At 46.7% G+C, this 23,271-nt stretch overlaps 1 protein-coding gene across 1 annotated transcript in view; it reads left to right on the forward strand.

Moving 5' to 3' along the window:
- CD82 (CD82 molecule) overlaps positions 1-18,623 on the forward strand; it is a 34,950-nt gene extending 16,327 nt beyond the window's left edge. The window contains 8 exon segments of the mRNA XM_040557825.1: positions 3,631-3,703; positions 6,307-6,431; positions 7,262-7,336; positions 13,374-13,478; positions 15,326-15,377; positions 15,380-15,507; positions 15,752-15,835; positions 16,410-18,623. Of these exon segments, the coding sequence (XP_040413759.1) occupies positions 3,631-3,703; positions 6,307-6,431; positions 7,262-7,336; positions 13,374-13,478; positions 15,326-15,377; positions 15,380-15,507; positions 15,752-15,835; positions 16,410-16,487 (720 nt within the window). The 3' untranslated portion in view covers positions 16,488-18,623.
- The last annotated feature ends 4,648 nt before the right edge of the window (positions 18,624-23,271 follow it).

The following is a 23,271-nucleotide window of genomic DNA, read 5'->3' on the forward strand; positions in this document are numbered from 1 at the left end:
CAATCTTTCCTCAAAGTACTATCCTTTATTTCCTCTTTAGTGGAAGCTTGTGTTCTGTTATTATCTGCTGGCAACTTGTGTTGGAGGGGAGGCAGTAGGGAAAACGAGTTCAGCCTGCTGTGCAGCCTGGGCACGGTCTCCCCATCAGACTGCGCTGGGGAAAGGAGGTATTTGCAGCTGCTCTGTTCTGGTGGGGAACCTGATGTTTCTCTAGAGCAAAGATTTTGAGTATGTGCCGGTTTCAGCTGATGGCAGGCTTTTTGCACGTGCCAGATATTGAGGAAAGCGGTATCCCTTACTCTATTGCCGTCATAGGAAGTAGGTGACATGAGAAGCTTTTTCCTGTTACAGTTGTTCAGGTTCGGAATGGGGATGCTCAAGCTTATACACTGTGGGTGCTTCTAGATCAGCGTTACTCTCATAGAGAAACTCCTCCTGGGGAGTTGCTGCCTCTGCGATCGCACCCCGTGTGGACCAGCCCTCTGTCAGAAGGGTGTTCTCCAGCCTGACGTGGAGCTGATGAATTAAACCTTTAGAGACACGAGTGACTCTTCTAGAAGTTAGTCATTGAAATAGCATTTCTTTACAGCTCGAGGACTTTGAGAAGGTCCTTTGCTCTAGCTGAAGTAGTTCAGGGACTTAGTAGCACTTTGCAGCCTTCGAGTCTTATTTCAGGGGAAGGTTTGACCTGCTTTGATTAAAGGGAAGAAGTTTATTTGGACTGCTTACCTACTTGCCTCAGAAGATGCCAAAAACATAACTTTAGGGTATAAACTTAGTTTCCCTAGTCAAATTTTTACACATCTCTTCCTTCTTGGGTAGCAGACATGGGCCACAGCAGATGCTTCTCCTTAAAGGGAAAACACTTCGCTCGAGTTCAGCTTCTGGAAACTGTTTAGAATATATAACCATCTGTCCTACTTCTAACACCCCTGTAAGTGGAGCAGAAGGCTGCTACCTGAATCAAAGCCTTAAGTATAAGAGCTCTGCTGTCGGCCTCTGTGCCAAGCTTGAGGCCACCTCATGCCCTCTGGGCTGAAGGAGGGCAGCGTGAAGAGAGGACAGCCAGAGACCCGCCGCTGCTGTTTCCAGATTTTGGCTCCATCAGTGGCTTCTCTTGGAGCGGTGTTGACGGTGATACTTCTCTAGACCTTGGGCTCAGCTGGGCCTGAAGTCCAGTAACAGCGTGGTTCTTCTGTACCTCTCCTCACTGGACTGTGCTGTGGGAAACTGCTCGCCCTGTCTCGAGGGAGCCGCCTCCTGGTTTGGGTTTGGATGGGGGTCTTGCTGAAGTCTGGGGTGACAGCTGCACCCCCTGAGGTGAAGGGGAGACATCCACACACCGCTTCAGGAGTGTAAAGCAACAGAGCAGAGGAATTCAACTCTAGGGACAGCAGATGTGATTTCTCTGTGGAGGGTCTGAAGCTGAGCCAATGGCAGAAGCAGCCTCGCTATGCTGTGGAAAATCCTACAGACGCTGAGCACAGATACTATCCTGCTAGGAGGTAACAATACCGTTGTAAATGGAGCAGTGTTTTCTCCATGTGCTTTCTTTTCTTACTGCCTTCCCCTTTTAGTGTTTTCAACAGCAGCTCCTGGCAAATGCACGAGCTGTGGACTAGAACAAGATCAGAGTGAAAACAGGCCTTGGGAAGTCGGCGTACCTCCTAACAAATAACTTCGCGGGAACCCAGACCGGCAGGAGCTCTGTGTTCTGTCAGCAACAGCAAAACTTAGGTGGCATCTCAGGGTCAGCGAGCCAAGAGAGATGTCACATGAAGACGGGTTTGCATCTTTGTTCGAGACAAATATTTTATTACGACTGGTTTAAATGTGAGACTGCCTCAATCTGTCAATTCAGCAGTTCCTGTGAATACAAAGTTTGAGGGGAATTTTTTTTAGGAGCCTCCAGCTGTTGTATGTACAAGGGGCCTTTCTGGTTTGATCAGCAGATGCGGTGCTGCTGTGCAGCACGTCAGGACATGAAGCAAGAGGGGATTCTTGTTACTGTCATCTTGTCGAGATTTTTATTTTTTCTTCCTGGGAAACAACAGCAGCATGCTTTCTGCTGCTGAGTCAGTTGGCTTCATCACTCTTTCAAGCATTCAGAACTTGCTTGGTGACTTTCTAATCCTGCCACCAGAGCTACCTTTGTGTTATGCCCTCTGCCAAGCCAGGAAAGCTTGCAAGCAACTTACTTCAGTGTTGCTGTATCTGTGCTCTGAAAAGCATCTTTGTATGAGAAGCTGAAGTATAATGTGAGCTTTCAAAATGCAGAGACAATGCCTGGCCATATAGCTGTCTCTGCCAGCCTGCTTCAGGTGGTGGTTTGACATTTTCCTTGTCTCCCAAATGTCTGAGCACTCTCTGACGAAGCACAGAATTGCCATCTCTTCAGACCTGTTGATTTATTTAGTTTTTTGCTTCATCCTATTCTGAAATCCTGCTGGTGGAAGAACCACTGCCTGCAGCTCGTGTCCTTTGGAAGCACCTCACTTACTCTCCTTGTCCTTCCCCTGTTTATTCAGCGTGTTTTAGATCTTTGTGCATGTGGTTTCCAATACTTCACAAGTTTTAGTTGTCTGAAGGGCCCAAGTCTTGGCTTCTTATCAAACCTGAAGACTTAAAGACTTCCCAGCATAATGACTTTATTGTGGTTTAATGGTGTTCTGCTCCTGATGGAGGAGTTGGGGTGACCTCCATGTACAGTGATACCTAGAAGCTGAAACAGCATGTTCCCCCATCCACACCCCCTCCTTCAAAACAAGATGCAAAAGCTCATCTCTGGCCTTCTCAAGTCAGTGTCTGGTTTCAGCAGAGTACTCACAGGGCATATTGCTCTACTAATCCTTCCCCTAGATAAAACTGGGGAGCGAGGCAGAGACTGTGGCTGATGTTTCACAACGCTGGAGTCTCTGTTGGTGGAAAGATGTGTTGGCTGGAGTACTTGAGGGGCTTAGGTATTCTGGCATAAAGTAAGGTCACAAGCCAAAATGCCTAAGCCTGGTTTTGGAAGAGGAAAAGCCCTTCGCTCATGGGAACCTGTATGCAAAGTGAATGCTACTGTTTTTGTGCATTTTTGTGGGCTGGAGCCATAACATCAGAACAGAGCCTGACAAGCCCAAGATTTCCTTCCTGGGAAGGTTCCAGCTGCCAGATATCTAATCCTTCGGCAGCTGGCTTCCAGCCTGGTCCCATACGGTCAAGGATTTCTTTATGCAAAAAATGTTTCAAATCACATGATAGATGTTCTTGACCTTCTTCAGTTCTTCAGAGAAGAACTCTGCACTTACCTTGTGCACTTACCGTGCACTTACCTCGTGCAAAGTTCTAGCAGCATCTTCTCATCAGGCTGTTTCAAACCTTCCACCTATGCATCATGTACTACTTAAATATGGTGTGAAGGTCTGCCAGACAGAACCTGGGGTTCCTGTGTAGTTGGCTGAAGCTCTCTTCCTGGAGTCATGCTAATCCTGTTTTTGTTGGGAGGAGTACCATGGGGGAGATGGGTGGGAACAGCAAAAGAATGGTTGTTTTTCCTCTGGAAATATGAAGAATGGTGACTGCTGCTTCTTATACCTGGCTTATTAATTTAGACAAATACCTTTTTTTTTCCCCTTACTCTTTCAGATCCTGGGCGCTGTGATCCTGGGTTTTGGAATATGGATTTTGGCTGACAAAACCAGTTTCATTGCGGTTCTACGTAAGACCACATTTCTTTATCATCTTTCTCCTTTTTGAATTGATTCTAGTCCAGGGTTCTGCATGACCACTGTTCAGCTTGGGGATGGCAATGCTTTTATGCAGGTTTTGTGACCTGGGCAGTAACGTGGTGGTATAGCAAGATGAGACCCTAGCAAGGACAGGGTGAAAGGGAGCAACCCGGGAGACACAGCATTTCTCCTAGTCTTGTGTATTGCAACAGCAGGATCAGACTGAGACCTCCTCACCCGTTGCCTTTTCACCCAACAATCCATATACTTCATCTTAAACCTAAGGACTAGTATTTCCTCCTATTTTCACTGCACACTGTATTTTCATAACAGCTCTGGTTGTCACCAAATTAGTAGTTCAGCTCGGTCTTCAACAAACTCTGCTTCCTCTGTGGCTTTCCCTAGACAGGGCTTCAGTACAAATTTAGTTACTCGTAGCTAGTACCTCCAGAATTGCCACTGCTGTCGCTGGTGTCAGATGCTGCAGGACTGCTGCGAGCATGCTGCTTGCAGCCCCAAATCTTTCGCCCAAGGAACGAACAGTAATGGCATTCATAGTCCGATTCCAAGCTACGCTGATCCTGCAAAAGGCTTTATCTCCTGGGTCCTGCTGAACACTACGGCCTGCTTTTGGAAGGTGCTGGGTGAAGAGAAAGCCTGCACTAATGCCGGTACACCCAGACACTGCTGTGTGCTCTGTTTGTTGTGCTGTGGCATCTGGCTAATACTGCAGCATTAAAAGGGCAAGAAGCACAGTTACCAGCACAGGTGGCAGTTAGTAAAGTGCAGGTATGAGCAGAAACATACGTAATGCAGAAACATACTTAAATGCATACTTGAGATGTGTTCTGTACCAGTGGTCCAGCAGCTGTTCCCCCAGGCCGATGGGTGCCACCGCTGTTTGTGAAGGCACAGAGCAGAGTCCCTGGGTTTGGCTCCATTTCTTCCCATTTTACCTAGAATCTCTGCTAACAGAGGATTTAGCTTCCTTCCTGGCAATTTCCAGCCTCAGCTCTTTCTCCCTGCCCCCTCGCTTCCTTTCCCATGCCTGCCTCTCCTTCCCTGTGCCTTAGCACCCGTGCGGTGTCGGAGGCAGCTCTGCAGCAGGGCCTTCCAGCCTGCTGCCAAAGGGGCCGCTTGTGCTCCTTGGCGGCCGGCCCAGCGCAGGGGAAAACACGGAGCCACAGCAAGCGGGGCAGGAGCTGTCTTGCCAGCAGAGCTGCCTGGTGCAAGACAGGACGGCTCACAGATGAGAAGTGTGAGCATGGCCTCTGTCCCCCTGCTGCTCTGGTTTCTCTGAAGGGCTATGCCTTTTTTTTCTTTCTTACAATGAGAAGGTGACAAAGCAACTGCTTTTTAGCAGCCTAGGCACCTGAACGCTTGCGTGACGGCCAAGCAGATCTGGGGTGAGGGAGTAGTGTAGTCTCCTGAAGGCCACTAAAACCAGAGGAACGTACCTGCAGGGCTGCTGCTTCTGTAACTGCTTTGCAGTATCACCACCAAACCTGCACAGCGAGAGTCCCAGGAGTGGTGAGGAGGGGAGCAACATCCTGGTTCCTGTGGCGTATGTCCAGGCAGGGAGAGTCCAGCCTGGAAATGAATCAAGGCTGAAGTGTCTGGTTTGACCTGTGCAGCAAACAGATCTGGTTCTGTTTTTTGATAACTGCTTTCTCTCTTTCCTCTGTTCAGCATGTTGTAGGGAAAAAGTTTTGAAGCTGGTCACTTTTGGTGTATGTCAGAAGTGTGGGAAGGTGTTTTTTGGGGGGAGAGGGGACAGGATCGGATGACAGTATTAGTCTGGATTACGTTACTGTCTTGTTTTAACCTATTTCTGGAGAAGCTCAGAGGAAGCTTGTCTCTTAGGACTTCTTTCCAGGAAACTAAATGCTCTAGGAACATTATTTTTATTAATCACTGTCCATTCCCCTGCACTGTGCAACTCACAGGTTTAAGAATGTCTGATGATAAATGACGTTTCTGGTTAATATTTCCAGATAGTATCTCTTTGACTTTTATGCCATAATGCCTAGCTTCCTCTCATCCTATTTTGCAAGAAATAATTCTCTGACCAACCCAGATGTAAAAGCTTTTTAATTTTGTTTCTTGCAGTACCAAATGCTGGTACTGTCAGTCCTCTCCTCTCAATATATATGAAATAACATTTTATCAGCTAAGTCTAGGTAATATTTTGCGTGAGAGAGTGCAGTCATTCCAGACAATAGCAGGAGACAGCTAGAAGGATGTGTAAAAGTAGAGAATTTGGGTGTGATCCTTGTTTAGATCCTGGAATTAACATCTCTTTGCAGAGGTCATACACAGGTTATGCAACAGCCTGCAGTGAGTGCACTTGTTTGGCATTACCTTGAGTCCTCCAGGATATAAGATAATGGAGACTTGCAGGTTGGCTTTGAAAGTCTTCCCTCAACAAAAGACACACAGAAGCTGCCTTCTGTCTGAATGTCCAACATGCCTCCATGCAGCATCTTTGTAGATGACAGACTATTATGTGGATATAGAGACAATTCTCTAGGTGGTGATGGCAGACGTTATATTTGTCAGTAGTTAATTTTTTTCCATGTCCTGGCCTTTACAGAGACCTCATCTCCCTCCCTGAAGAGTGGTGCATACGTCCTCATCGGTGTTGGCGCTCTCACCATGCTGATGGGCTTCCTGGGCTGTCTTGGAGCTGTCAATGAAATCCGATGTCTCTTGGCTCTGGTGAGAGAATTCATGCTGTCTCTCAGATACTCCTTTTTAGATCACCCTTTGAAATCTTTCCAGCATATCTGTTGGATTGTAGTCTGGGGCTCAGGTCTCCTTGGGGACAGTACTTCTGCCAGGTCAACTCAGAGCCAGTTCTTTATCTGTGTACGTTAAATTCTTGACGGTCAACCCTCTGCAGCAGCAGTTCTGCTTCTGTGGAAAGTGCAGGAGTTGAGAGAGGCTTAACTGGGAATGTCCTGTGTGTCACGACCTTTCTCCAAATGCTTCACCTATAAGAAATTTTCTGTGAGGGATGAGGTGAAACTAGCTTCATAACCCTCAGCCTGCTAATTGACTCCTGGTTATTCGGAGCACATACGTATACGAAGCTTGGTATGGCCACGCCATGTGTCCTGGCGTTGGGAATGTCTCAGTGTTCACTGGCTGTGGAGGCCTGGGTGCGGGGACAGAGCTCAACCAAGAGAGGTCAGAGTGGACTGGTAATAGAGCTGGGGGTGGGGAAGGGAGTCCCGGGTGGAATGACATGCAGGTTGTGCTCATGAACTCTCTGCCTCCTGAAGTCTTCCTGTTGTTGGCCTGATGAGAGAAGTGCTGAAGTGCACTGGCCTGGTAAGCTGTAGCTTCTCTTTGTACTTGTAGATGCTTGTCCTTAAGCCTTTCACAGGGGAGAGCGTTTCTGACAGCAGAGCTTGCCTGAAGGCAAAAACATTGGCTAGTTGTTGTAACTTTCAGTGAGATCTCATATACAGAAAAAGTTGTGTTGTTACGTGCAGGCTTTATAAAGGCTGCTTGATGATGGTCCTCTCTTCTCTTTTTGTTTCCAGTACTTCACCTGCCTCATGGTGATCCTCATAACTCAGGTGGCTGCTGGGCTGGTTATCTACTTCCAGAAAGAAGCGGTGAGTGTTTCTCACTGTGCGTTTCCTTGGTCTTAGTCTGAGGGGAACAAGAGACACCTGGAAATTCTCTCTTCCAAACTCAAATGTACTGCTAGTAGGCATAACTGGATTCTCCTTTCTTCTAGCCCACCTTAGCAGCTTTGCTGTACACTTTGCTTTTCCTGCATCTGCTAGGCCCAGGAGCACTACTTCCTCAAGAATTAGGAAGGGTCGTTTGGTATGCAGGCTTTATTTTTGAGTAGTGGGAACAGTTTTAATAGATAAAAATAAAAATTCTGAAAGGCTTTCGACCACATCTCTTGTTCCTGCCGCAAGCTGCTGTTTGGCTATGTAGTAGCAGTAATTACCATGTTGTCATCACTACTGCCTTGATGGGCCCCCAGTCCAGCTCCCCCAGTTTCATTGTTCAGCACAACGCCACGTGGTGTGGGACATCCCTTTGGTCAGTGTGGGCCAGCTGTCCTGGCTCTGTCCCCTCCCAGCTCCTGGTGCACGCCCAGTCTCCTCACTGGCAGGGCAGCGTGAGAAACTGAGAAGTCCTTGGCCCTGTGTGAGCACTGCTCCGCTCAGAAACAGCGGTGTGTTAGCAGCAGCATTCTCCTCAATCCAAAACAGCTTTCTTCTAGTAGCTGTTGCAGTGCTAACCCTGTCCCAGCTGAAACCAGGACATTCCCCAAGAGCAATCCCTTGTATCTGACAGTTTCTGTACTACAATTTGAGCTTAAAGCCAAGTGGTTTAACAACTTGAAGTGGATCTTTGTCAGGAATGCGTTGAGAGACACATTTACATAGTGCAAGCAAGTTAAAAGTGCGGTGTCCCTGCTGGCTTCTGTCCTGGTATGCAGGTTTCTGGTACCAGTTCTGGGTGACCCTGTCCATTGCCACGTGACTGTGTATCCATACCCCTGCAAAGCTGAGCTTTCTTCTCCCAAACCAACGTCTCTGCTGGTGTTCGTGGGCAGTGGGTGGTAGAGGAAGTTACAGATGGGGCTGGGAGGTGGAAGGTGCCGGCCCCGGTGTAGCTGATGTGATGTGCACAGCGCTTTGTGCAAGCGGCTGCGGTAGCTGTGAGCGGCTGTTGGCTGGGTTCCTTGCCAAGCAGGGTACGAATATAGCTCGCTCTGTGGGCTGGCTGGAGCTGGAGGAGAAACTGAAACGTTGGCTATCTGCTGTGGAAAGTTCAGCTTCAAACAAGCTGCTGACTTGCAACAGCTCTGACTAATGCAGAGGAGGAGGTGTGGGGATGGGCATTCCCCTGCCACTGGGGAAATGTGACTTCCCAGACTATGAGGTTCTGTACCTTCCTCAGTATTTCTCCTCCAGCTGTTACTTTACTCTAGGAAATTCTATTTTTTCAGCTGTAACTCTTCATTTGTACCTCACTGAGACCAGGGAGAGAGTGAAAGCACTTAGGGTTGTTCTGCCCAGCCCTTAGACCAGCGTGGCTGAGACCATCACTTGTCCGGATCCAGCAGAATGGCAGGGAGAACTGGGCTTTGGTCAGACGCACCCCTTCCGTCCTCAGTGAACATAATTTATGGAAAAGCTCTTCCAGAGCCCTTCCGTTTCAGGGATCCTCCGAAGTACCTGCCCGAAACACTAAGAAAAACTGTTTCAGGAAGGTGTTGGCCGAAACCTCTCACGTTGGTTTGTGGCTGCGCTTCAGTGATGCTATGCATATTGCTCTGCTTCACTTGTTATACGTCATCCCAGGGCTGCACAGAGCACGGTGAAGTAGACTGAAAACTGCTCAGGATCTAATCCCTAGGTGTCCATTGTGTTCTTCATGTTTACTTCTTCATTCTGACTTCAGGAAGTTGGTTAGATGTAAAACAAGGAATAGTAAGAGTTGAGGAAAGAATCCTGGATCCAGACTGTAGCGAGGTGATGATACTCCTCTCCTTGTTGCTGAAGTCTTTATGTCTCCTACTAGAGGAGAGGAGATGACTGTTGCTGTACTCCTCCCTACCTGTTCTCTTCTTGATTAATAGGTACTTGTGCAGGTTCACTTGCTTGCCTATATCCCTGGCTTTACAACAGGGTTGATGTTTTTGCTGAAAAATATGTTTATTTTCAGCATCAAAATCCTTCCCCACCCCTGACATATGAAAATATGCTGGAATAGAGTTAGTGTAACTGTAAAAGGCTGGGTCTCTGACAGGAAGGCTGCTGTTGGGCCTCCCTTTGGGGCATGGCTGTAGGAATGCCCCATCAGACTGGAATTGCCCAGTACTTGCCCGTGCTGGCAGGATGTTGAAGGAACATCTGTTTCCCTACATCACTTAGCTACTGAAACTTTGTGGTGGGGTGGGTTTTTTTCAGGGTCAACATGATAGCAATATCACAAGTTTTACCAGTGGTGCGGCATTCCCTGGGTATCACACCTCTCTAAACCTGCGAGAGCCTGGGCAAGATCCCTCTGGCCTAGTTCATGTGGTTCTCTGCAGTGTGGCTCTGAATGCTTTGAGCAAAGGAGAGCAGTGGTGGCCTTTTGGGAATTGCCCTTCTTGCTAGCTGTTGTTTGTAGCGAACAGCCTTGCCGGGGGCTGCAGAGTGTGCATTAGTTTCAGGATCTGAAGGGACTGGGGGTGAGGGCCCCCTCCTGGTTCTTGAGCCTGTTTTTGCTTTCAGGCTAGATGCTAATAAATGTGCTGGGGGAGGGATGTTGCTTGAGTCTCAGAGGGATGGGATAGATGATCGATGGTGTCTGACAGTGGAAGAAGCATGCATGATTCATTTTGTGATGAAGGCTGGAAGCAAAGACCCATGCTCTTGCCTCTGGCACTCAGTTTTTCTCCCTCTCCAGTCAGCCCATGGGAAAGGGAAGACTGATAGCCCTGCTGCTTTCTGGATTTCCCTGGCTTTGGTGTCCAGGCTTTGGACTCCCCTGCAGTGTGGCGGTAGGGTTATTCCTTCTGACTCCAGGCACAGGTAGCAATTTTTTGGAGCAGTCATGCTCGATGCAGCGCTGTGTCCTGAGAGACCCTTAATGGGTGAAGACGAGAGAGGCGTTGAAAGCCTGCCGAAGTTCAGCATGCCTTTCTAGCTTGCTGTTTTTTTGTTTCCCTACGCTGAGTGCAGAAGGACGTTCAGCTGCAGGTGCCTGTTTTCCCCCTTGGGCTGCTGTGCCAGTTAAACCCGCCAACAAGCTGTCTTTGTGTGTGCTCTCCAGACCTGTGCCGTTGTTTGCGTAATAATCCCCCTTTCTCCAATTACTTTCTAAAACACCTAAGAATCCCTGTCTGTCTTTCATTTAAATGCCTCCATTTTTGAAGCCAGGGCTGTTTGTAAGACTCCTTGCCTATGCTTGTGTAAGAATATAGGAAGAGCGGAGATGTAGCTTCCTACACAGATGCACTTGGGGATGTCTAACTCGGGCCCCGTGTCTGCTTGTGGCATGGCCCTGGGATGGAGAACAGAGGCTCTGCTTGGGATCCTGGCAGAAGCAACCCTTGGCTCCGTCTGGCCTAACAGCAAACAGCCCAGCGGGCTGCGGGACGACATCCCCATCTCTCCTTGCCTCCCTCCCTACGTGCTGAGCAGAGGTGAGGGTAGGAACGCAGACTTCAGTAGCTGCTGAGGCTTATGGCAGCAGCTGAGGCCAATCTCATTAGTAGGAACCAGGTCAGGCTGCCTTGATTTGAAGGGAAGGAAAAGGGGAAGCTAAGTAATTAAAAGAGGAAGAGTCAGACATCATGAGAAGGAAGGTCACGCAGCTCCCATCTGTCTGGCCTGACGTAGCTGATCCCTGTGAGCTGTGCTCAAGTCTCCAAGGAAGAATTGCTGGTGTAACAAGTGAATGAGCCACGGCCTGAAGCTTCCCTCTAACAGCAGGCACTGCTTTCTGTTACTGTCTTGGGTTTGCCGTAGTCATTTGCAGTGCTTAACAGCAGGATGAAAGAGGAAAACCTTTTACACTGACCTGAAGTATACTGAAGCACTACAGACAAAAAGGGAACACACAAACACACAGGGGTGGAAGCATCCCAGTGCTTGGGCTGATCTAGCTGTGTCCCATTCCTCAAGACAACTAATGATGCTTCTCTCCAGTCATTTGTGATCTGGGTCTGTCCGTAACAGTGACAGCTGCGTTACCTGTCCCCTGTGTACAGGGTGGCTGGGAAGAGCTCCAGAGTGAGGTGGGAGGAAGAGGGTTGAGGAGCCTGCTGGGTGGTAGCTTGCATCTCTCATCAAACTGAGGGGTGCTGTAAATCTCTCTGGACAAGGGATGGGGGTGAAGGGGTCATTTTGTGATTAGACTGTTAGTGGGCAGTTTAGACAAATGTAGTACTTGCTGTCTCAATACAGAAGCAGCAGCTGTAGGAGTTTGGGGAGAGGTAGATCAATACCTTGTGAAAAAGGGAAGTTTCCACCAGCTGTATGTCAAAAAACCCAGATGCATACGTACAGCAGCTGAGTGACACAGACCTTCCCCGAGAGGCAGCAAAGGGCCTCGGCTGTACGGGAGACAAACTGCAGTGGCTGAGATCCTAGATCAGTCTCGTTTGCAGCACGAGGTTAGAAATATATTGCCCATGAGTCCACAAGGTAGCGTTGTCCTTCACCTTGCACTGATCCTTCCCCTCTGTCTCACCTGTGGCAGGCAGCACTTGTTCGGCCTGTGTCCTACCAGGATAACCATACTTTGTTCTGTTTCCCTATTGCTCATCGGGTTCGTAGCCCTTCTCTGTGCCTGCACAAGGACTTAGCAAAGCTGCTGTCTTAGCTTCCCTTCAGGAGTGAGGCTGTGTACATATATCCCCTTATTTGTACCTGTTACTTGGTAGCAACTGACTTCTTTTTTTTAATATTAGTGACTCAAGCTGCATTTAACATTTCTGAAGAAATGCAGTTTGTGCTTTGTATATTTGTTCTACTATTTTCCTCTCTCTCTTATGGAAGGATTTTCCTGATGCATACTACCTGTTTCTGTTCTCTGACTCTGTATCGCTGAAGCCTGTAGGCTGGGGTTTTTGTTCACCTTTTTTGTGGTCACCATGAATCCCAAGTTTTTTGTGGGAGATTTTCAGTTGTCTTCCATACACCGTAACATTTATTTTCCAATGACTTCATGGCTTTGCTTTCCTGTGAGAAAAATTTACTTCCCTTTCTATTCCGGTTTTAAGGGGTTGTATGATTGCTCAGTCTGATGCCTGGACTTCTCTGTGCATTAGAAGTGCTTCTTAACAACACTGTAACAAACGTAATGTGTTAGTCAGAACAGGAAGGAATTTATTCCAAGCTTCAGCTTCAGTAGCAGTCTCTCATCCACTCAATAAACCTGAAGTAACTGATTGGTGGAGGAAATGGGACTTTGTATTAACTCACTTTCTCCAGAACAACTTCCCTCTTATGCAGCAGCAGGCCATACATCATTGAAAGCTGGGGTGGATTTGTTGTGTTTACTTCTGTCTGGAAAAAAACTCTCAGCAAGAAATACCATCTGGTCACCATAGTGGGATTTTTATGTTGGTAAACCCATTTTGTATTTCATCTTGTTGATCATATTTATCACCTGTTCTCAAAAGCGTAGACAAGGCTGCAGAGCAAGATGTTTCAAGGTCAGTCTGGGGGATTTTCCACTGTCTGGTTGCTTTTCCTCCTTATAGCTTATGTGCCAATTACAAACAGCAATAAAATTATTGGGAAATAAGTATCTGTCTTTTTGCTGCAACTTAAAAATGGCTGTACTATGGAAGTGTGGTAGTCTGAGCACCTATTACTGTCTCCTTCAGATCCTTTAGAAAAGGGCTAAGCAGAAGGTACTAATCATTCCACTTTTTTCTTTTATAGTGCTTATAATCTCCATCTGCAGTTTGTGTCTTTGCTCTAACCTTGTTCACTGGAGCCTAGAGTAAAGCAAAGTGTTTCAACACCCATGACTGTGATGAGCCTGTGTTCCTTGCTATTGGAGAGGCAGACTCACAGTAGGACTAACACAGCTGATAAGGAGGAATGTCATGTACCCAATGCCCCCCAAAAAGAGACTACAAGGAATCGACTAATCTAACTCTCCTGCCTTTTTTTTCTTTACCAGCTGAAAGACGAGTTGTCCAAGATAGTCCAACAGCTGATTGTAGATTATGACCCTTTGAATGGTGATAAGAACTTACAAGACGCATGGGACTATGTGCAGAAACAGGTGAGACAAGTTGCAGCAAGAAACGGTAATGTGCTATTTTGCCAGTGCAGCAAATGGCCTTTAAAACTAGGCTGAGGACAGGGAAGCAGGTATTGCAAGAGGCCTGACGGTGATTCTCGATCCTTTGTCATATTTGTCATATCTTTCCAGTTCTATGTGTTTAGGTTAGTGGTGCTCACATCCATTCCTCGATGTTATCAACCTCCAAAGGCTCCCCCGTAGCCCATAGTCTGTCCATGTTTCTTGGTGATGGACAGCAACCATCTTCTGTACCACTTGACTTAAGTGTGCAAGCCTCTTTGATATACACCCATTAGATGTCTTTAAAAGCTACATTTCTAGCATACTTGACTGCTGGATAGCACTACAGCACACTGATTTGTCTGATCTCTGAAGTTGCCTGTGATATCTGGTGTCTGCATACTAGAAAACTGTCTCACTTGCTAGTGCTAGGTAAGACCCTGAACCACTCCTGCATGCTGGTTGTTAGGACTAGCTAGTATTGGCTGCAAAGCCCAATGTGTCTGGTGTAGCAAACAGCACACCAACACTTCTGCCCTTCATCTGTGGTGTTTCCAGAATGCCTTAGTCTGCGTGAAAGTCACAGTGCATGCTGTTTTTGTAGCAAGTAAAATCCCTAGCTTATTGCTAGGCAAGTCAACGGCACTGGCTGCCTTACTACTTGGTGTGGGTTGCCTGCTTACTGTGACAGCTCCTTTGCAAGTGTCAGCATTCTTGGGAGCCATCCAGCTGCCCGTGATTCCTGCTTTAGCATCAGGGTCAGTGCTTGAGCAACTAGGTCAGCGTTGAGCCACACTGGAGTCATGATAGCTGCTTACTGCCAAACCACAAGCTTGAGAGCTGGCTGGCTGTTGTGGTTAAATACATGACCAGCATGGGACTGATGTGTAATGAGTACAAATAATAGCATTTTTCTTCTGTTTCTTACTGCAAAACACTGATCTACAATACTCCTCCTCCTTGGAGAAAGATTTGTTCATGTTTTATCATTGTAGTTGCAGCTTCCTGTAGAGGAATCAGGAGAAGGCTGAGCTTACTACAGAGAAAGGATCCTACATTTTTTATGTAGGAACAGAAGAAAAAAAGCGTTTTGGAGGAGTGGAGTGTTAGGAATCCAGTTCCCCTCATACACTAGAGTTTGCATTTGAAAGGGGCTGGGGGGAGTTGTTCTGTCAACCAGTGACGGGCGTTAAAGTCCAAATCTCTGTGAGGCGGAGGTAGTTCCTTCTGGAGGCTGGATTTTCAACACTTGTTTGGAAACCAGTTGCTAATCCTGGTGTGGGTGTTCAGTTGTTAGTACCTCCACTCCCCTGTACGTTATGTGAGACCGAAACATTACATTTCCCTTCTGAGCGGAGGGTTTTTTCCATAACTTCCACCTCAAGTTTGATAGCCTCTGCTCTGGATCCCCGTGCTTGCGTGGTGGTACGTGGTTACAGATAAGATCGCAGTCTTTGCTGGACTTCCTGATGTGCTTTCCCCTACAGCACTGCAGTTTTATCACGTGGGGGTGTAGGAATGTAAACGTCTCTTCGGATGGAAAACTTTCCTCATCTCGTCTTCCAGCCAGTCCCAAACTGCAGCCAGGCGGGTGCAAGTTAGTTGTAACTCGCTGGGGTTTGGCAGCATATCCACGCCACCGTGTGGTGGCCGGCTGCTGGTGTGTCATGGAGGCCAAAGCTAACCTGAATGGTACCTTGAAACTAGGAACCAGACGCTGAAAAGTTCTTGCTCTGTGTTTGCCTGCCCCTACTTCCTGTTTGTTTTCACATGCAGCGTGTTACCAGTGTGAATTGTATGACCACAGTGCTCTCTTTGCTTATTAGATCTCCTGCTGTGGCTGGGATGGAGCAAAGGACTGGGAAAATAATAAAATTCTTAAAACGAAAGCATGCTTCTGTATCCCTGCTCCTGCAGTGTCAACGTGAAACCTGAAAATACAGGTTTCTGTAACCTGGATGGCCCATCGAACAGCACTGCACCGTATGCCTGGCCTGTTCATGAGCAGGTGAGTGAATGTCTGGTGCGCATGAAGCTTTTGCTGAAGTCGCATTGTCCTTACTCCTCTGGAAATTATTTTGGAGAATGTTTTTCACTCTAGTGAACAGGGTGACGAATTTCTACTGTGAGATTTGGTATAGCATGTAACTGGGATAATCTGTGCATGCAGGAGAAGAGATGTGTTACAGATCTTTAATCCTGAAATACTTAGATTTTTGCTTCTTTCCCCTGTGACCATATTTTCTCCATAGGGTTGCATGGATGAGGTACAGAAGTGGTTGAAGGACAACCTTGGTATCATTCTTGGGGTCTGCACAGGTGTTGCTGTTATAGAGGTAAGTCACTCCCTGATACGTGATCATACCCTGTCCTCCTATGCATATTCTTTCAAAGGCAAAGCTATTGTGTATTTTTGTTGGTTTTTTTTTTTTTAGTAGTAGACACCTGGTTTAATGCAGACACAACTTCTGTTTTTAATAATAGACACCTTACTTGATGGCAGTGCAGTTCTAGCTCTTGATGTTGTCTGCCTGGAGCTTTGAACTGTTCCTTGCCTTGACTGGATTAAGCCCTGTCTACTTGTGGTTCCTGCTGCTTTGTTTGGCACTTCTCTCATTCTTCTTGACTATGCATGCAGTGAATCAACAAGCAACATCCCACTGGTGAAATCCCACCTTTTGCCTTAAAAAGCCCATAGTATAGATTCCAGATGAAGGCATGTATTTTTGCGGTAAAATATTTTTGTCATCCTGATTATTGGATTTTCCTTGTATGCTGGGTCAACTCTGTTCACCTGAGTGGTGCCATTAAAAGGAAACCCCTGCATTCTGCTCCCCTGTACCACCCTTTCTTCCCACCTTATTGTCTTTGATTGCTGACTGACTTACCATTCTTTATTACTCATTCCAGCTCCTGGGGATGATACTGTCCATTTCACTCTGCAAGAACATACACAGTGAAGACTACACCAAAGTGCCCAAGTCTTGAGTTTGCTGACTCCAGAGCTACGGCACCACAGAGAAAGGAACAAACAGAACATTCCTGCCTCGCACCCAGACTGTCCAACCATTGACCATTATTCCTGTGACATCCTATTTCTGATACCACTCTGCTAAGAACTATTAGAGTTGCAATACAGCCTGATCTTCTGGCATAGGGCCCTTGGGCTACCTGCATCCTGCCTCTGGATTATTTCTACTTCATGAAGCAGAACTTAATTGTCTCACATCACATGAGACACCTGATTAACCTGAGGGGACAATGCTTTTGCTGCCTGCTCCATGTTAAATATCCTATTCATATCTCAATTCTACAATCCACTTGGCCTAACATACAATAACTATTCCCCCTTCCTATTCTCCCACATCTTTCCCTTCTCCCCCAAAAGAAATACTTTTCTTTTGTCCCATGAGTCAGGATTGCTGTTGAGATTCCAGTGCTTTGGTATCTTTACCTGCTTCACTGATGTGGTGGTGGTAACTAGTTGTGCTTTATAGGCCTTGTTCCTTGTGATTAACCTGATTCTGCTTCTACTGTGCATCTTCCGAGCTAGACTCTCATCTCAGCTATTGAGCACTACCCTCATAATCACTTCTCCTGCGTCTGGAGCCCGCCAAGCCTTGCCTTCAGTGGAGCTCTTCCCTTTTGAGTGTGACGAGCCACTGGGAGAGAGCCAAGCCAACCTGTTCCTGGTGCGGCCTGGCAGATTGCGGTGGTGGTGCTCAGCTGCTTTTGGAATGGGTCCCATGGGTTCTGGGTCTGATGCTTACAGTTTCTCCCATCTGCCTCTCTTTTTCTTCCTCCACTTCTAGCACTGCTTTTCAGGCTCCTGTCAGCCTGGAGGCACTTCAGAGACTGCTGCATGGTGTAGACTCAGCCCCAGGCTGGCTCTGCTAGTTGCATTCTTGGGTTTCCAACTTTTGTAGAGGTTATGGTTAACTGGATTCTTCCCCCCCACCCCTGTTATGAACATGAAGTGTTAACTGTTTTTTAATAATGAGTATGGAGGGATCTGACTGGATTGCAGGCATTGTATATTGGAGATATCACTGCTACCAGTGCCCAGTTTAGGTTCTGTAGTTTGGATGCAAGGATAAACTGCTTTTATTTTCAGTTGTCCAGTCTTCTGACTCCACTGTGGTCTGGAGCCATGACTGCTAGTGGCTGGCCTTGAGCGTAAACACTGCAGCAGAGAAAGAGCTGGTTTTACATTCGTGCAGGCTGGGTGGTTTGTGTACTTCACGGCTGGGCTGTTCACTCCTTTCTGCCAGTGGCCAGCAGCAAGGAGTGGTGTAGAGCACAAGAAAGTTAAGAAATGTGCATGGAAGAACTACCCCAACTTCTTAAATAAGGGAGCTGGGCAGAAATCCTCAGTCCTCGAGGTGGCTTGGGCACAACAGATCTCCTGCAGTTGCATATGCATGCAATAAATACCTTGGCAGCAGGAAGCTGCGAAGGAGAGAAGTGGATGGTCCTTGCCCGAGACTTGATGCAAGGTATGTGGTGAAGAGAGCCTTTGCCTTACAGAAATGGTCCCAGGACAGTCAGTCCTGTTCTTGTCAGGGCTGGGGTTGGTAGGAATAGCCCTAGTAGCAGTTCAAAGGCATGGCTTCCCTACCCACTCAACTTCCCTTCTAGCAAGAAAGGCCCGTGCAGGGGAACAGAGCCCCAGCAGTGGGTCCCTGCAGTGTCCTTATGTCTGGACTCAGTGGTGACTGGGAAGAGTAGATATGACTGGGCAACTGATTTTTATTTTTTTTTTTTGGAGGTCTGATAAGGCTTTGCTATTCTGAGGCCCCTGCCCTCTCTTGCACAGACCCTTCCAGCTGACCTTTGCTATAGCAGAAGGCACCTTTCGTAGCAGTAAAGCTTGCTAGCTTCCATAGTATAAAGTCTATTCTCTAACGTGTTCTTACTTGTAAGATTCTTGTTAAGTTACAGATGCCAATGCTGAGCAGCAAGTAAAAAGAAGCCCATGCTGGGTTTCCTATTTTTGTTTTTTGTCTGTTTTTAGCAACATCTTCCGACTGGAAGAAATGCATGTACAGATGTAAAAGTCTAGAGGGTGATTATTTCTGTAATAAAGACTTTGCTAAAAAAAAAAAAAAAAAATACTCTGGCTAAGTCTTGTGCATTGTAGTGGTTTCTCCTTGCTTCCTGTCTGTCCCCTTCTGCTTCACATGCAAATCACTGGCACCTTGTTTGTTCAAAGTAGCAAAGGCCCTGTCAAAAAGCAGGAAGCATATGCCATTATGCTCTGAGGTCTTCAGAAGTTCTGCAGTCTGGGTGAGATTTGTGTGGGCTATGAAAATACTGCCCCACAGAGGGAGGTGACAATTTTCCTAGCTGTGTTCTAGGGTAAACTTTGCCTTGTTTTAGGAACACTGTATGTATGAAGCATGTCTGTCTTAGGGTGAGCTAAGTGGTAGTTCCTTTGAATTACCTGCTATCTCCTAGGCTAAGCGATCTCCATATTTGAAGAGTGGAATTCAACCAGACTTGTGGAGTCTTGTGGTGTTGCTTTAGAAAACAACTAAATGTGATGCAAGTCCTCGATGTTCAAAAAGGCAGAGTGAAGTTTGCAGAGAATGAAGTGCTGGGATGCTCCCAGTAAGCACTGGTGGCAACTGGTCTGAAGTCAAGACTCGAGTTACCCTGATCAGCCAAAATGGAGCAAGAGGTGCTGGAATGGATCTTGGACTCAAGTAGGATGCACTGACCTGTCTGATCTGGGAGCAGAACTTGCTCCTTCAGACTGTGCTGGGCCCCCGGCTGCCTGACCTCTGTGGAAACCACTTGCCTTTGGCCACTGGAGGGAGGTGTTCCACCAAGAAAGCTCAAGCCCGAGTGCTGTCGTATCACCAGCCTTGACTGGTCCCTTGGGGGGTGAGATGATGACACTGATCACTTCCTTCTGCTCCTAGTTACTCCTGGCAGCAGGGTGGCTAAAATAACTTGTAATTACAAATGTATTCTCATAAACGATTTGTGCTGCCTGCTTGGCATTTTAGGGATAATTTTCCCTTCCATCTCTTGGAGCAGCACGCAGTTGGATATTTTGCTGCATGTCTTCTACTGTATATGGGTTGTGCTTACTTCTGGGGTTTCTGCCTGAAGTAGCTCTGGAAGTTGAAGATAGCACAAGGAGCCTCTCCTGCTGCTTTTTTTCTTGTCTCCATCTTTTTCTTGTTTCCCCTCATCTTCAGTTCCTTTGGAGGGTAGGTTGGGAGGAGGCTAGGAGGGGATATGATACTTATAAATGTGTCCTAAAAAGCACTCTAGGGGAAAAAAAAAAAAAAAAAGGCCCTCAGACTGTCAGAGAGCAAAAACCCTACTGCTGCTCCTGAGGTGTACTTGAATCTTGGTCAAGGTTCCTGGCTTATCTCCGAAGGTAAAGGTTTGCTGCTGGAACTAGAAATCAGAGCAGCTCAGACTTCTTAGGAGCTGCAATGTTTGTCTAGCAAAACCCAGAGTACCAGCATCTGCAGTAGCTCAGCACATGGAAGTATTTTGTGTGTAACGAACAAGCTGCTATATAGCTGTCCCAGGCCAATAATTAATATTGTATGAGTATAGTTGTGACCTCCCTGTGGCCTGAAGTAAGGCCCCTGGTAATGAACTGGTGACATTCTTCGTTCTGCATAATCACAAGGAACTCGGAAGCTGCTATAATTCTTCCTGTGAGGCACTTTTCCTTCCGGAAAGAGAAGAGGAATTGCATTAGAGTTAGTATGGGTAAGTCTGTAGGTCACAATGCATCTTGTTCTTTGTCATGGTTTCTGCATGGCACGTACTCGAATGTAACGTGTGGCAGCTGTTCTTGTCTCTGCAGCTCTCCCACATGTGGTGGTGTGGCTGGTCCTGGCCAGCTTGGCTCAGGAATTGAAGATGAGTTTGATAGTAGGCTGAATTCTGGTTGCTGATGGACAGGCTGCAAGCGGTGGTGTCAGACTGCCTTGGCTGGGAAAGGTGAGGAACAGCAGCTATCGGGGCTCATTGCTGGAAAGCCCAAGGACCATGGGATTCCCACAAATGCATTTTCACAGCCAGTTGCTGCCACTAAATGCCATAAATGCAGAACACACCCTTAATTATTCATGGTCTGGCTCTAACCCATTAGCCTCTGAGACTCTTGGCTCTAGCCCTGGCCTTTTATTACAAAGAATAAACCTCAGATGGCAGCCAGGATTTCTGAATGAGATCTTAAGCCAGGTTGATGCTAAAAACTTGTCAGTGCAAAATCTGCTAACGTGGAAGTCCTCAAATATTTGTAAGCTTGCAAAACATTCCTAGCAAGAGCTATGCTGTCAGTGAACTGAAGCTATTGGTAAAATGGTGCTAGTAAAGCTAGCAAGCGTGGTTTGGTCATTGTAAACCGTTTCTAGGAGTGGTGTGTTGGTAGAACACCTGCGAATTCTTGCCGTGTGGTAAGAATCTCTTCTGTCAAACAGGGGAAACAGCCTTTGCCTAGGTAGATTGTATAACCTTAGCCATACATTCTTTCTTCTCGTACATAAGAATTTTCTGGTTTCTCCCTTCTAAGCTCCTAATAACATAATTGGCGGGGATGTGTGTGCTGTTTGGCTTTTGTGGAGAGGGATTAAGGGAATAGTGAATACTCTGGATCTGGAGAAAAGGTATTCTCACTTCTACGGGCAAAATGTTACACCTGTTTAACACAGGGATTTAAGAGAAGGGATAAGGCTCAAAGTTGTATGTGGATGCTCAAAGAAGCATGGAATCTGGGAGGGAAAATCCTGCTTTAGATCCCAAGGATGGTATTTGCTTAAATTTGATTTATCTTTGGTGTCGTCTTTCCTTTATGTCCCTTACAGCATCATGAGGTGACTTGCCTGCCCACAACAGTCCAGAGCTGAGCTGAAAATCTAGAAACCTACTTCTGTAACTACAACAGGTCACATCTCTAGAAAACTAAAGAAAAGAGCATTTTCCTTTCATCCCATAGGCTCCGGGTGATATTAACTCCCGTTTCTTCACAATGTTGGTTTGAGCAATGGCAGCAGCTCAGAGGTTATGTTGATACTGCTCTTTGTTCTGTGAGTGGTGTTGAAATGGTCACCAGGTTAGGAACTGGTCACCAGGTTAGGAATTGTCTTGTACCTATATGAGGCCATCGTACTGCTGCTCCAGACCTGGATCAGATCTAGACCTGCCCTAGGACCCCAGATCCTCACTATGTGACCACTGTTGCAGACCTTGCTCATCATATGACTCCTGTGAGCACTACCTGCTGTTCATAACCTTAGGCCTTGTCCATGTTGTCTCTCCTTGCCCAAGCAATTTCCCTGGCTCTGTCTGTAGTTCTTTCTGGATCTGGCACCAAGTAACTAACCCCAAAACAACGGTTGTGACAGTCTGGTGCATGTTCCTCTGATCTCCAGCACTAACTTTTTCTTCTTTTTGGCCTGCTTAGAGTTGCAGACTGGACATATGGAAGTTCTTCAGAGACAGTAAGAATCCCAGAGCATGTGTTCGTATGAATTGCTTACCCAGCATGCTTCCTGGGTATTTTCTACATAGCACTTCTGGAAACTATTTAGGATTTACTAGGGTGGAAATGTGAGGTCCTGTCAAGACCATGTTATAGTACAGGCATGTGCTTTGGGCAATGCACTTGCAAAATGATGTCAGAATAGCGTAGCTCATGCAGAGATGTCTGCAGACAGCCTGGAACAATAACCCAGCAGAGAGCAGACCTTTAATTTTGGCAGAGGCTGTTTCACGATGCTCTTAAGTATTTCAAAATAAGTTGTCCTTTTAATACCATATTGTAATTAATTCTGGTTAGCACTGGTTGGAAATTCTTTTGGCAGTAGAGTGTTTCCCTGGAGGGCGTAGGTTCATTTAAAACAAAGTGGGTTTTGTTTTGTTGTTGTTTTTGTTCTTCTGCTTAAACAGGACTGAAAAAAGTTTGATAACATGGAGAGGTTTCTCCTGCTTCCTTAGTGGGTGCTTTAAGGTAAACATTATGTAAAAGAGCTGGAATTGGACAAAATAGAATTGTAAAACCATATTCTAAATATGTGACCTAACAACAGGATGTATTGGTATTGAGAGTATAGACTGGGTTAGAAGTGTAAGTTCTCTCCCATGTGAATAGTGAAGAGTGTTGGCTGCATCTGAGAGAAAGGGGTAAGTTTTTGCTTTTAAATATGCATTTCTTAAGATCTGGGGGTTGAAAGGGGAAAAAATAAAAGAAACTATCCAAATTACTAGTGTTGCACATAGGCTGGGTGGAGTTAGAGATTGGGAGCATCTGCTGCTTCCCCTTCAAGTTAAGGCGTCTGCAACAAATCTGTGGGACAGGCCCACTTTGACTTTTCACTTCCATAGAAGAAGCAAGCTGAACGCTTGCTCTCTGTTTTGGAGCGACTCCTCTAGACCTCTGTAGGCCGTTCTTCAGACCTGCAGGACTTGGCCAGGCTCAAGCAGTGCAGAGCAGCAGTCAGGTGGCTGCTGCGTGGGGTCTGAGAGAAGCCGCTGGGAGCAGTCAGTGGGGGCCCTTTCTTCAAAACTCATGTACTTGACGTAGTCACCTGAAAACAGCAAAGTGTTTGCAGGACCTATGGGAAGCACAGGTAGGAAGTACCTCTATACTCTGTTAAAAGTAGTACCCATACTCTGTTAAAACTTCTTTGAATGTGAGAGTACGAAGCTGTGCGGGGTGGCTTGGGCTAGCCAAGCAGGAAGCTGCTGTGCCTTTCTGATAGAAAAGTCTTAAGTCTCTGAATGCCCAAGCAGTATTTTAAAC

The sequence above is a fragment of the Cygnus olor genome, chromosome 5 (genome assembly GCF_009769625.2).
Source record: "Cygnus olor isolate bCygOlo1 chromosome 5, bCygOlo1.pri.v2, whole genome shotgun sequence".
In the NCBI taxonomy this organism is placed as follows: Eukaryota; Metazoa; Chordata; class Aves; order Anseriformes; family Anatidae; genus Cygnus; species Cygnus olor.